We start from the raw sequence: 13,318 nt of genomic DNA on the forward strand, positions 1-13,318 counted from the left end.
AGAGAAGGGAAAGCTGAGGGCAGCAAGGTTACCAAGAGATAGCGATGTTGAAATGACAGTTGGCTTCCATCCTTGATCAACCTTGATCCTGGAATCTCAGCCTCCTGAGTAGCTAAGACTGCAGGTGTGAGCCAACAGCACTTGGCTAGACTCCACCCTGGAACCTTGCCTACATACCTTCTCCTCCAGCATCTGACTGGATGTCTCCAGTGCTCCTCCACAGCTCCCACACTGGATTGACACTCCCCAAGGGCATTCATAAGGCATGTTTCAATTCTAGTTGACTGCATCTTTGGGCCTCACTCTCCCCATCTGTAAAATGGGTAGGTAATGCTCAGCCCATGGTATGGTGGTTCAGTCAATGAAACAGTACACTAACCAGTCATATTACATGCTGAAGAAAATGTTAGCTGGTACCACCACAGCAGCGTTTTAATCTCTGTATACTTAGCACTAAGCACAGAGTCAAGGTAAATTGGTGTCAAATATTTGTTTTGTGGGGTGATAGCATGGAGAGATTATATATGTTAACAAACTATGAGACAATCCTTGCTAGTCTCCCATGGCAATAGAGGAGATGGGAGGCGTGGAGATCATTAATCTTTATTGTACTCTCACTACACTCAATGCTCAATATACATAAGTGGTCTAATTGGAGCCTCAGAAGAGGAAGGGATTACTGTAGTATGAGGAAGTCAGTGAATTAGCATCACATGGTAAATATAAAGTTGTCAAGGCAGGAAACTTTGATTGTTTCCTTGCAACCTAGAAGGAAGTAGGGTGCTAGCTTTGGGCCTTGCTGCCTGGCTTTTCGACTGCAAACCCCTAGGAGGAGGGGGACAGGATACCTCTCGAAGGCAGGGCAGGCATACCCTCTGCTTGACCACCACTTGGCACGATCATCTCATGTCAATTGCTCAGCTGAGAACCTGGCATTGGGAGAATAAAAGGAGAGAGATCGGCAAGGTTGGGAGAAGCACTGGGGCTCTTGCTCGGTCCAGCCAGGCTGGGTGGTTTCCAGCCTCAGATCGTCCTTTCTTTTCGGCTGGGAGCCAGGGAGCCTCTGCACACCAGCAGTTAAGTCTAGACTTTATTCTCTTTCATTCCTTCTGTCTCACCCCTCCCTTTCTTTGCAAAGTCTTCCTGATCTTTACTCCTGCAGCAGGTCCCTCCCCCTTACTCCCACCTCCCAACTTCAAGAAACACTCTGATTGCCAGGGTGGGTCAATGGTTAACACTCAGGCAGCTTTATATAAGCCTGCCCGGGGCCACCTGCTGTTGGGCTGCCTACGGTCCTTCAGTTCTGTGGTTTCCAGAGGCGGAGACTCTGGCAGCCCAGGTCAGGCCGCACCATGGCCACTTGCTGGCAGGGCCTGTGGGCCTATCGTTCCTATCTGATTGTCTTCTTGCTGCCCATTTTCCTGCTGCCTCTGCCACTCCTGGTCCCTACCAAGGTAAGCACTGGTTGTACCAGGCACAGGTAACTGCTGGGGTGAAGGGAAGGGGCTGCCTAGGCCAGGGTCTATCGCCCCCCCCCCGCCCCCCCCACAGCCCCTCCTCACTTCCTCAACCTTGAAAGGGAGGCTACAATAGTCTAGTCATTAGGACAGCCAAGGGCTGAGGCGCCAGTCCTGGTACCTGGGTGCCAGGGTCTACCTGGTACCCAGCAGTGGATGTCCTGTGAGAATTGCTCAGATGCATTGGACATTTGCTGCTTCCAACGAAAAGTCAGCTCTACAAAGGATATGCAGGAGGGGTAGATGGCATTAATCTTTCTACCATGTCTAGCCATAGACATGGAAGCCTGGACAAGACTCAGTGCCAGCAGGGACAGGGAGGGAGAAGGAGGTTGGTGGCCAGGTTTGAACAGGAAGGGGAGGAAGGAAGGTAGCAGAAACTGGCCTCAGGCAATTTGTGCTTTCACGAATGTAAGCAGAAAGAGATGGTCACCTGTGATCGCAGGGGCCTGTCTTGCTGGGGTCGGAGGGTCTGGAAGAGGGGGCACCACGGGAATTGAAAGATGGGACCCCCTGCCAACAAAAAACCAGGGCACAAGGTCTCTATCTCCTCTGTCACATCGCTGAGAAATTATACCTTAGATGTCATTCATATGCTCCTTCACCACCTGATCCTTTGTATGTATCTAGGAACTCTGTCCCCCATCTAGTGGGGATAGAACTGTCACATTTGCAGAGAGAGAAAGTGAGGGTAAGTTATTACTCAGTCAGAGCTTGGTTTCAGGGAGCCTGACTCTTCTCCTCTTTCAGGTTCCTTTGTAACAAAAAGAATATAAAATTGGGAAGGTAAAATTAACCTGAGGCTTTGGGGAGGGTGATCCAGGAAGAGATTCTTAGATTATAGCGCTTTTCACAGTATAGCTACTCTGGCAAAACCTACTGCAAAGTGGCAGAGCTTGGGAATATGGTTTGACCCCCCAAAGTTGAAACAAAGTTGTGATTTTGTCCACCTCCTCCAGAACTGCCCATTGAGCCTTTGCTTGCTTGTTTGCTTTCTTCTTTCTTTTTCTTTCTCTTCCTTCCTTCCTTCCTTCCTTCCTTCCTTTCTTTCTTTCTTTCTTTCTTTCTTTCTTTCTTTCTTTCTTTCTTTCTTTCTTCTTTTTCTTTCTTTCTTTCTTTCTTCCTTCCTTCCTTCCTTTCTTTCTTTTGCTTTCTTTCTTTCTTTCTTTTTTTCTTTTTTCTCTCTCTTTCATTCATTCTTTTTTGTTACAGATAGGAAAATAAAGGAAAGCATTTTTGTTCATGGTGTTCCCAGAGGTTGGAAGTCTGCAGTCATAGTAACATAGTAGCTGGTCCTCTGACAACTGATGACTGATAAAGAGGCCTGGCTGATCTTTTTTTAAATTTTTAATTGTTATTATAAAGGTGATGCACAGAGGGGTGACAGTTATATAAGTCAGGTAATGAGTACATTTCTTTTTACACAATGTCATCCCTTCCCTTGCTCTCTCCCCGGCCTGGCTGATCTTTAAAATGACCTGGCAAAAGCTGTGACACCTCTGTAAAGGGACGCTATCTGACAGATTTTTGGGTATGGTCTATCATGGGGCTTGAACTCAGCCTGGATGCTATCCCTGAACTTTTTCACTCAAGGCTACTGCATTGCTCTACCACTTTGAGCCACAGCTCCACTTCTGTTTATCTGGTGGTTAATTGGAGATAAAAATGTCACAGACTTCCCTTCCTGGGCTGACTTTGAACCATGATCCTCAGATCTCAGCCTCCTGAGTAGCTTTTTTGACAGGCTGGTGGCAAATGCACATCCGAGTGAGAAGCTATGGCTCTGGTGGAAGTACAAGGTGTTAGGAGCTCCAAGCTTCACCCTGCTGTATCTGGTCTTACTGCCTGCCTCTGACCCCCACACACCACCTGCCCTGACCTGGCTCCATGGCCTGTCCTGAGAGACCAGCTCCCCGCCCTCCCCTCGTAGGGCCCCTGGCTACACACCCTGTTACTGTTGGCATAATGCTCTCTCTCCTGTGTGAGCAATTTTTCCCGCCCTGCTTCACTGTCCTGTCATCATACAACACATCACATCTTAATATCTCTCATCTTAAAACTGGGTGCTGGTGGCTCACGCCTGTAGTCCTCGCTACTCAAGAGACTGAGATCTGAGGATCGTGGTTTAAAGCCACCTTGGGGAAGAAAAGACTGTGAGACTCTTATCCTCAATTAACCACAGAAAACGCTGGAAGTGGAGAAAAAAGCAAAACAAGAGTGCAAGGCCCTGAGTTCAAGCCCCAGCACCAGCACACACACACACACACACACACACACACACACACACACACACACACACACACACAACTACTCATCTTAAACTAACAAGACCCCCTCCTTTCATCCCACGTTCTTTCTAGATACTCTCTTGTTCTTGCCAGATGTTGCTTTGCTTTCTTGGTCAGCTCTGTGTTCAAATTCAAATTCCCATCAACGCCTCCCAGACATTCTCACCTTCTCAGTCTTTCAGCAGCGTGTCTGCCACAAGCTGTCGTCTATTAACTTTGGTGACACCTTCTAGTTGTCCTTCTACTTCTTCTAGATCTTCTTCCAGCTGCCTCTGGAAGTTGTATATATCCCAGGGGGTCGTTCTCCACCCCCCTCCCTTCCATTTCAGGTGAGCTTGTGCAGTTGCATTTTTAAAATGAGAGTCTGTGCCCCCGGATCCCCAGACTGTAACATCAATGCTAACCTCTGCACTTCTATTAACCAACTAACCCAGACACCGCCTCCATTTGAATATTTTCTTTGTAAACAGCCTACACTTCTACCATTCAAATCAAAGCCCTGATTGCCATCTCTAGCAGACTCTTCCCACGGCCTGGCTGAGAAATGCTTTAACCTGCTATTTGTGGCGCTAGCCAAAACCTCAGGTCATTCAGGGTGGCTCACTTACCTTCATTTCCACATGTACCAGCAGGTCCTGTGCGCCCACTATCCCCAACACTATGAATGCACCCGACTCACAGTGGGGTTACAACCCAATCCATTTACCCTAAGCCAAAACTACATTGTAAGTAAAAAATGCATTTAAGACTGGATACAGGGGGGCTGGGAAGGTGGCTCAGTGATAGATGCTTACCTTGCATGCATGAGGCCCTGGGTTCGATTCCTCAGCACCACATAAGCAAAAAGAAAAAAGCCGGAAGTGGCGCTGTGGCTCAAGTGGTAGAGCGCTAGCCTTGAGCTGAAGAGCTGAGGGACAGCGCCCAGGCCCAGAGTTCAGGCCCCCACGACCGGACCCAAAAAAATAAAAAATTAAAAAAAAAAAAAGACTGGATACTGGATACTGATTACAGGCTCATGCGTATAATCCTAGCTACTGAGGAGCCTGAGATCTGAAGATCACTGTTCAAAGCCAGCCCAGTCAGGAAAGTCTATGAGATTCTTATCTCCAACTAACCAGCAAAAAGCCAAAAGTGGAGGTATGGCTCAAGTGGCAGAGCACCAACGTTGAGTGAAGACGCTAAGGGACAGTGCCCAGGCCCTGAGTTCAAGCCTAGGGACCAGCACACAAGAAACAAAGAGAAAGAGAGAGGAAGGGAGGGAAGAAGAGAGAGGAAAGGAAGAAAAGAAAGAAAGAAAGAAAAACAAAGGGAGGGAAGAAATCTTAAGTCAAACAATCATAAGTCAAAGACAGCTGAATGGAACCACTCCCCATCTGGAGACTGTCTACCCTGCCATTTGTCACCTGTCCCTCCTCTTTCCAGACCCTTCTCCATCCAACAGGCAGAATAATTGTGCCAAAATTTAAGAGCATGCCAGGTATTGGTGGCTCATACCTGTAGTTCTAGCTTCTCAGGAAGCAGAGATTTGAGGTTTGTGGTTCAAAGCCAGCCTAGGCAGGAAAGTGCATGAGACTCTTATTTCCAATAAGCCACCAGAAAACTGGAAGTGGAGCTGTGGCTCAAAGTGGCAGGGCACTAGCCTTGAGCAAAAAGAACTCAGGGACAGCACTCAGGCCTTGAGTTGACAAAGAAACAAAAATCCCAAGATTGTGTCACTCCTCTGTTTATTAACCCCACACTACCTTCCCACACACTACCTTCCTATTGAAATTGGAATTAAAGAGACCTTGCCTTTACTGACCCACGGAGCCCCACCCTCTACAGCCTATCTCTGGCCACACTCTTCTGCATCCTTTCCAGCCTTCTTGCTGCTACTGCAGCTGCTCAGGCCTGCTGGACTGCTCTTTTACATGCCTTCTTGTTCTTCCTCTGCTTTCAGCTTAATCCACCTCAGAAAGACTTTTCGGACTACTGCAGTTACTTTCTTACATACTCCTGTTATTTTATTTGTAGAGCAGTCACTATCTGAAAGCATAATATTTAATTATTTATTTATAGATAAATATATTTATAAGTACTATTTACTTATTCTCAGACTCCTTGAGGGAATGGGATTTATCTTGTTCTGTGCAGACTCCCAGGCCCTGGCTTGGGGTAGACACTCAGAAAATGTTTTATTGAATAAATATAAAAAGGAATGAAGCGCCGGGCACTGGTGGCTTACAGCTGTAATCCTAGTTACTCAGGAAGCGGAGATCTAAGGATTGTAGTTCAAAACCAGCCCAGGCAGAAAAGTCCATGAGACTCTTATTAAATTAAGATTCTTATCAAATTCAGCACAGAAAAAAAAACCAGAAGTAGAGTTGTGGCTTAAGTGGTAGGATATTAGCCTTGAATAAAAGAAGCTCAGGGATAGCACCTATGCCCAAAGTATGAACCCCAGGACTGGTAGGGAAAAAAGGAAGAAAGAAAAAAAAAAAAGAAGGAAGAAATTCAGGCTAAGCAGACCCCACCCTGAAATTCCATGTCTCTCTGCTGTGGAATCAATTCCCAACTTAGTGCCACGGCCCTGACCCCAACATTGGAAGGAAAAATGTCTCAGACAAGGCTGAGACCTGAGTCCATAATAATGGTTGACATTTATTGAATATATTTATGTGTCTGGAGTTAGGCCAAGCACTTCAAAGCATTAGCTCACTTATTTTTCACAAAAGCCTCTGTGTTCCAATGTAATTACTACTTCTGTCTCCATTTCACAGGCATATAAACTGAGGCTCCGAGTAATGAAGTAATTTGCTTACAGTTCCATCTAGGAAAAAAAAAATGTCTAGACTGGAGCCTGGTCTTGGTGTTTCTCTGCTTGAGGCTAGCCAGAGAAGTTGGCCAGCCCTCTCTTAAGTCCCCCTCTTTCATTCCAGTCCAGCTATCTTCCACCATCCCTCCTTCCATCCTGGATATCCATGGAGTGTGTACACTGGGTCACGGCCTTTGGGATGAATACTGATCCTGAATACTCCTCCTGAGGAGGAGCCAAGTATCTAGGCCACACAGATATAACAAAAAAAGTTACAGTACTCAGAGGAGGGACCATTTTTTCTCCCAATGACATCAAAGGGAAGATCTCAATCAGGTAGTCTTGAATATCAAGGAGACTGAACAGTCGGAGACATAAGCAGACAGCAATCCTGAAGGAAAAGTGCCGGGCTGGAAATAGCAAGGCACAAGGTAGCAACACCAACTGGCCTCTTGCATGCTGCCTCCCTCTGAGCATCCCCGCCAATAGCGGGTCATAAGGCCTGAATCTTTCTTTCTCCTTGCTTTCCCAATCCTGAAACCACAGGCACCATTTTCAGGCCAGCAACATTACAGCCCGTCATTCCTTCACTTTCTGGTAGACTGGCACTTAGTATAGTATGGCAGGTGCCAGTTAGTCATGTTAAAGGGAAGATTTGGAAAGCTGGTATTTCTGCAGGAAGAGACGGGGAGACACACAAAAAAGGATACGCTGTTCAGCCATGGGTGTAATGCAGCAGGACAGGCCTCCAAGGAGAGGACAGTCACCCCCGGACTTGACGGACAGGAAAGAGCCGGTCAGGCCCAGCTCTGGATGAAAAGCTGTCCAGGCAGAACATGCAGCAGGTGCAAAGGGCCAAGAGCAGGGGTGAGCTTGGCAATGTGAAGGATAAACAAAGCCAGGGTTGCTTCAAGGGCCTAAATGAGGACAAGATTACTTAACATCAAGTTCAAAAATGAGGCGAGAAGTTGGTCAATGTCAGAGCATTTAAAAAAAAATAGTGTCCCTGTGGACAATGCTGACCAACATAGAGTTTGGTTAAAATCATTACGGTATTTATTTATTTTAATTTTGTGCCAGTACTTGGGCTTGAACTCAGGGCCTTATGTTCATGCTTGGCTTTTTCTCTCTAGGCTGGCACCTACACCGCCGTTTCCGGCTCTTTGCTGGTTAGTTGGAGAATATAAGCCTCACATACTTTCTATTGCCTGTGCTGCCTTTGAATTTCCATCCTCAGATCTCAGCCTCCTCCTCAGTAGCTAGGACTCCTACGGTGTTTCTAGAAAGACAGAAGGTAGCAGGGATGGGGCTGGGAAGATGGCTCAGTGGCAGAGCGCGTGCCTTGCATGCCTGAGGCCCTGGGTTCGATTCCTCAGCACCACATAAGCAAAAAGAAAAAAGCCGGAAGTGGCGCTGTGGCTCAAGTGGTAGAGCGCTAGCTTTGAGCTGAAGAGCTGAGGGACAGTGCCCAGGCCCAGAGTTCAGGCCCCACGACCGGACCCAAAAAAAAAAAAAAAAAAAAAGAAGGTAGCAGGGTTTCTTAATCTAATTCACCTGCACAGCTAAAATGGTACACATGGTCCTCATGTGCCAGGTATCTCTAGCAAGCGATTCCTGAAGCCCAGAGGCAGAGAAAGAGCTCAGGTGATTCACTGAAGACTGTACAAGGAGTTTGGACCCTCTATCTTTTGAGATTTCCGGCTTCTCAGTTGAGAAAGCAGAGTCCAGCGAATAAAATATTGATGTTGGAGCCAGATAAGTATCATTTCAAATCCCCGGGAGCATGCTCAGTGGGTGACATGCCAGCCTCTCCAAGCCCTCTGATCTCTGGGAGCTGACAGCTGGAGATGAAGTGAGTCCAACAGATACAGTGTGCCCAACTCTTAGGTTGTGTAGGCAGGCTTACTTCACCCTCAGCTTTGAATTCCAGGTCCCTGAAGAGCACAGGATGGCCTTGGGCTCTCTGAAGGCCTCACTTCTCTGTAACTATGTGGTTCTCACTGGGAGGGGTTCAGGTGCTCTACCTCCTGTGGAGTTAGGATCTACTCACTACCCAAAAATGAGCGGTGATCCATGAGTGGCCCTTGGGGGTGGGGGTGGGGTGGACATGGGTTTCCTAACCTCTGAGTCAGCTGGAGTGGGATTCAGCGGAACCAGCCTTCAAGGCCAAGAGGATCCCTGGAATAGAGAGAGGTAGTTACCCTTAACTTGGACTTTGTTCCTGGATTATAAATCATATCTGCTTATCAGCTTCTCCTAGAGACTGGAAGGAATGAGAAAGTAAGGTAGAATCTTCAGCAGCAGTTTCCTGGGTACAATCCAGCAGTAAGGCCCAGGGCAGCTGGCAGGATGGCCTTGGCAGGGGAGCATGAGAATGCGTACGTTCACAGCTTGCTTTGCCATTGCTCTTTAGTGGGCACAGCAGGCCTGGCTCTGGCCCAAAATGTGATGTCAGGACTCTTTCCCCCACTTTTGTTTTCTCTGACACTCAGAGATCCATGTTCTCAGCCCAGCTACTCTGGAAACTAAGGTGCAAGAATTACTAAACCCGGGAGTTCAAGGCCACCCTGGGTACAGAGTCAGACCTAGTCTAAAAATAACATAGGGACATGGCAAGGTGCCAGTGGCTCACTCCTGTAATCCTCCCTATTCAGGAAGCTGAGATCTGAGGCTCGCCATTCAATGACAGTCAGGCCCGAAACTGAGACTCCTACCTTCAATTAGCCAGAAAAAAGGCCCAGAGTAGACTAGGTTGCTCAAGTGGTATGGCATTAATCTGATATAACATAGTTATTTACCATAAGAAGTGGAAATAAATGGAGATCACTCAAGTGAGAGTCAGAAAACCACAGGAAGAGTTGGCTGCCATCGCCTGTAATTAGCAGAGTCTCAGAGGCAGACAGGAGCTGAGGAGGCTTTTGAGTGGACAAATGGATGGCTTCAGGAGTGCCCCATTGGAGGCCCTAGGCTTGGAGTAGGTGGGCCAAGTAGAAATAGCCAATGTCTGACTGGCTGTGGGAGCATATTTGGCTTTTTTCTTTTTCTTTTTTCTTTCTTTTTTTAGGGGGTCAGTTGTGGAGCCAGGGCCTGGGTGCTGTCCCTGTGCCTCTTTGTGCTCAAGGCTAGCACTCTACCACTCGAACCACAGCACCACTTCCAGTTTTTGAATGGTTAATTGGAGGTAGAGTCTCACGGGGACTTTTCTTTCTTTCTTTTTTTTTTGGGGGGGGGGGTCCGGTCGTGGGGCCTGAACTCTGAGCCTGGGCGCTGTCCCTCAGCTCTTCAGCTCAAGGCTAGCGCTCTACCACTTGAGCCACAGTGCCACTTCCGGCTTTTTTCTTTTTGCTTATGTGGTGCTGAGGAATCGAACCCAGGGCCTCATGTATGCAAGGCAAGCACTCTACTGCTGAGCCACCTTCCCAGACCCTCACAGGGACTTTTCTGCCCTGGCTGGTTTTAACCGTGATCATCAGATCTCAGCCTCCTGAGTAGCTAGGATTATAGGCATGAGCCACCGGCACTTGGCCCACATTTGGCACTTTGTGGTCAGTCTCACATTGGAGGTGGAAGAAGAGAGCGGGGAGCAACTCGAGGGAAGTGATGGTCTGAACAAATCCTGTTTATGGGGACAGTGCAGAACTTTTGTCTTTGGCTCCTGAGCTGGTTGCTGAACTGGGCCATTGTCCCCTTTGTGTATTCATGTGTCTTCAGTCCACAAAGGCATTATGTTTTGGACATCTAAATATTATTCCTGGAAAGTGTATCATCTCCCCAGTATTTTTCTTTTTTTACTTTCTTTACCTCTTTTCTTTTTTGTGTGTGTGCTGGTTAATGGCTTGAACTCAGGGCCTCAAACTTTTGCTTGCCTTTTTTTTTTTTTGTATTGAGGTGTAGGGAGTTATCAGGCTGTCAACAGGATCATTACCAAAAACAGGGTAGAAACTCTGAAATCGGAAATTTTTCCTAGCCCTTACACATCTTTCTTGTGTTTCTGTGTGTATGTGTCTGATGTGTGTGTGCATGCACCTGTACTGGAGCTTGAAGTCAACGCCTCATTCTTTCTTACCTTTTCCACTCAAGGCTGGCACTCTACCATTTGAGCCACACCTCCACTTCTGACTTTTTTTTTGGCAGTTGATTGAAAGTAAGTGTCTCAGATTTTCCTGACTGGTCTGGCATTGGACCATAATCCTCAGATCTTGGCCTCCTGAGTAGCTAGGGTTACAGACATGAGCCACCGGTACATGGCTGCACACATGGTAACATCCGTGGGTAGTGTTTGTTGGTTGGTTGGTTGTTGCTAAGGATAGATCCCAGGACCTCTCACATGCCAGGTATACACTCTACCATGAAGCTTCACCTTCAGCCCAGTGTAATCATTTAATAACTTATCACCATAACCACGCCATCCCCTGTCAGCCCTTCAAAGGCCTCCCATTCTCCCTTCTGTCTTCTGGATAAATTTCTCGATCCTTCTGAGAGGTAGACAAGATTCTTTCCAAGTGCACAATGCTCCAGAAAGACATCTTGGATCTTTTCTGCCTCATTGTGTTTCCTCTTTACCTAATCTCTCATCTCAACCCCTTTTTGCTTGCCAACTGAACTCCTACTCACCCCTCAGCCCCCACTCAGAACCTCCTCACTGATGGAAGGGAGCTTAAGGGAAGTTCCCTTCTCCTCTTTTGGGCTTCTACTCTTCTGATCTTGCCTTTGCAGTATGTGCTTGGCAGTCTGACACCTAGAATCCCACTTTGTTTCTGAGCCCTGGGAACACACTGCCAGTTGCATCCCTCCATTACAGGGACAATGGGGTGGGGGCAGTGGCCTGCTCTAGGCCATTCTGTGTCCCCACCCTGGATTAACCTTCAAACACCAGGAGGAATGAGCTGCGCCACCTCTGAGACTGTGGGCATGTTTGCTGTTGCCTGCCAGCCACAAGCTGTACTGTACCCGTGCTGACTGAAGGCCCTGACGCCTACAGGCCTTGACCTGCCAATTATTCAGGGTCCAGAGTCTGTGCTGATCCTCTGGCACCTTCATTTCCATTTTGCCTCTGGAATTTCTGTCTTCTGAAATCCTGGAGTGCACCGCTCTGCCAGTGCTGCCTGCCGCCTGCTCACAGATGACGCTCGCAGCCATTCTAGCACATTCAGATCTCTCAGCCCTGACACTCAAGTTTTCTTCCTTCTTTCTTTCCTTCCTTCCTTCCTTCTTTCCTTCCTTCTTTCTTTCCTTCCTTCCTTCTTTCCTTCCTTCTTTCTTTCCTTCCTTCTTTCTTTCTTTCTTTCTCTCTTTCTTTCTTCCTTTTTTCTTTCCTTCCTTCCTTCCTTTTTTTTGGTGTGTACTGGTCCTAGGGATTGAACTCAAGGCCTAGGTACTATTTCTTAGCATGTTTTTTTTTTTTTGCCCAAGACAGGTGCTCTTATCACTTGAGCTGCAGTTTCATTTCTGGGTTGGCTTTTTGTTTGTTTGTTTTTGCCAAGGCTGCTTCAAACCACAACCCACAAATCTCAGCTCCTAAGCCACTAGCGTTACAGGTGTAACCCTTCAGCACTGATTGGCACCCGAGTTTTCTGGCTCTTGATTACATTTTCCCATTGTGAAAGATACAACTTGTCAGCCTTAAGGTTTGGAAGTCCTCTGAGAGTTGATTTCTGAAAATGAAGGGCAGCCTACACACCCAGGCCCCACATATCAGCTCACACAGACACTGAGACACCCCCCCTGCCCTCCCCCCTCTCCCTCCCCCAGGGCAGAGCTGGGCCTCCTCCATGTATGTCTCCCCAGGGCCTACATTCCTTCACTCATTTATTCAGGGTGTTGGGTGTATAGTAAAATGCCAGGCTTGCTAGGCATCCTGGCTACTCAGAAGTCAGATCCAGAGAATTGCAGTTCAAAGCCAACCTAGGCTAAAAAGCTCATGAGAGTCCATGTCCAAAATAGCCAAAAACTAGGCTGGAGGCATGGTTCAAGTGGTAGAGCACCAGTCACAAAAGCAAGCTGAGCAATGCAAGTCCCTGAGTTCAAACTCCAAATCTCACTAAATAAGCAGCAGCCGCAGCAGCAACCAAGCTCCCTGCTGGGAAAAGCAAAAACACGTTTGACCTTTGCTTCCTAGAGACTACAACAAAGATTGATACTCATCATTTAGTCCATCAAACGATTGCAAAATACAGACTTTACTGAGTGCTTTGTGGAAGAGGTACGGGAACTCAGAGTGTGAGAAATGGGGAGCTGACCCCACTGAAAAAGGAATGTTTGAGCTGAGTTCTCAACAATCCATAGACAGCAAGTAGGCTCTGCAGGCAGGAAAAAGAAGCCAGAGAGAAAGAATTATGTGCAAAGGCCCTGTGGCTGGAGGGAGGATGGCATATTTAGGAAACCTGAAGAGAACCAGCAAGTGTACTTGCTCAGAGCATTAAGAAATGGGTTGCACGGCCCAGGGGCGGGGAGTGGCGGGGGGTAGTCTCAGTGACACACACAGTATGTTCACTACATGCACAAGTTCCTAGGTTCACTCCCCAGAGCCAGAACTGGAAGACAACAGCATAACAACAAACAAATGGATAAGGGAGCTGGGAGCAGTATGAGGCAGCCAGAGCTGGCCAGGGGCAGGAGGAAGTAGTGACAGACAGAAGACCCATAGCAGCTAGGAGAAAACTCTGAGTTGAGAGTGGCCACTACACATGCTGGTACAGGTTCTGCTTTGCATAACTCCA

The 13,318-nt window shown here is 47.5% G+C and overlaps 1 protein-coding gene across 2 annotated transcripts in view; it reads left to right on the forward strand.

Annotated features, from left to right (window-relative positions):
* Nucleotides 1-1,095: 1,095 nt before the first annotated feature.
* The window catches only part of Slc13a2 (solute carrier family 13 member 2), a 28,580-nt gene continuing 16,357 nt past the window's right edge, over nt 1,096-13,318 (forward strand). The window contains exon 1 of one of the 2 annotated variants that reach the window (XM_070027294.1): nt 1,096-1,454. In XM_070027294.1, the coding sequence (XP_069883395.1) occupies nt 1,353-1,454 (102 nt within the window). In that variant the 5' untranslated portion in view covers nt 1,096-1,352. The remainder of the gene's footprint in view (nt 1,455-13,318) is intronic. The other variant, XM_070027293.1, reaches the window with a different exon arrangement.

Source organism: Dipodomys merriami, unplaced genomic scaffold (genome assembly GCF_024711535.1).
Source record: "Dipodomys merriami isolate MVZ:Mamm:240054 unplaced genomic scaffold, mDipMer1.0.p SCAF_19, whole genome shotgun sequence".
Classification (NCBI taxonomy): Eukaryota; Metazoa; Chordata; class Mammalia; order Rodentia; family Heteromyidae; genus Dipodomys; species Dipodomys merriami.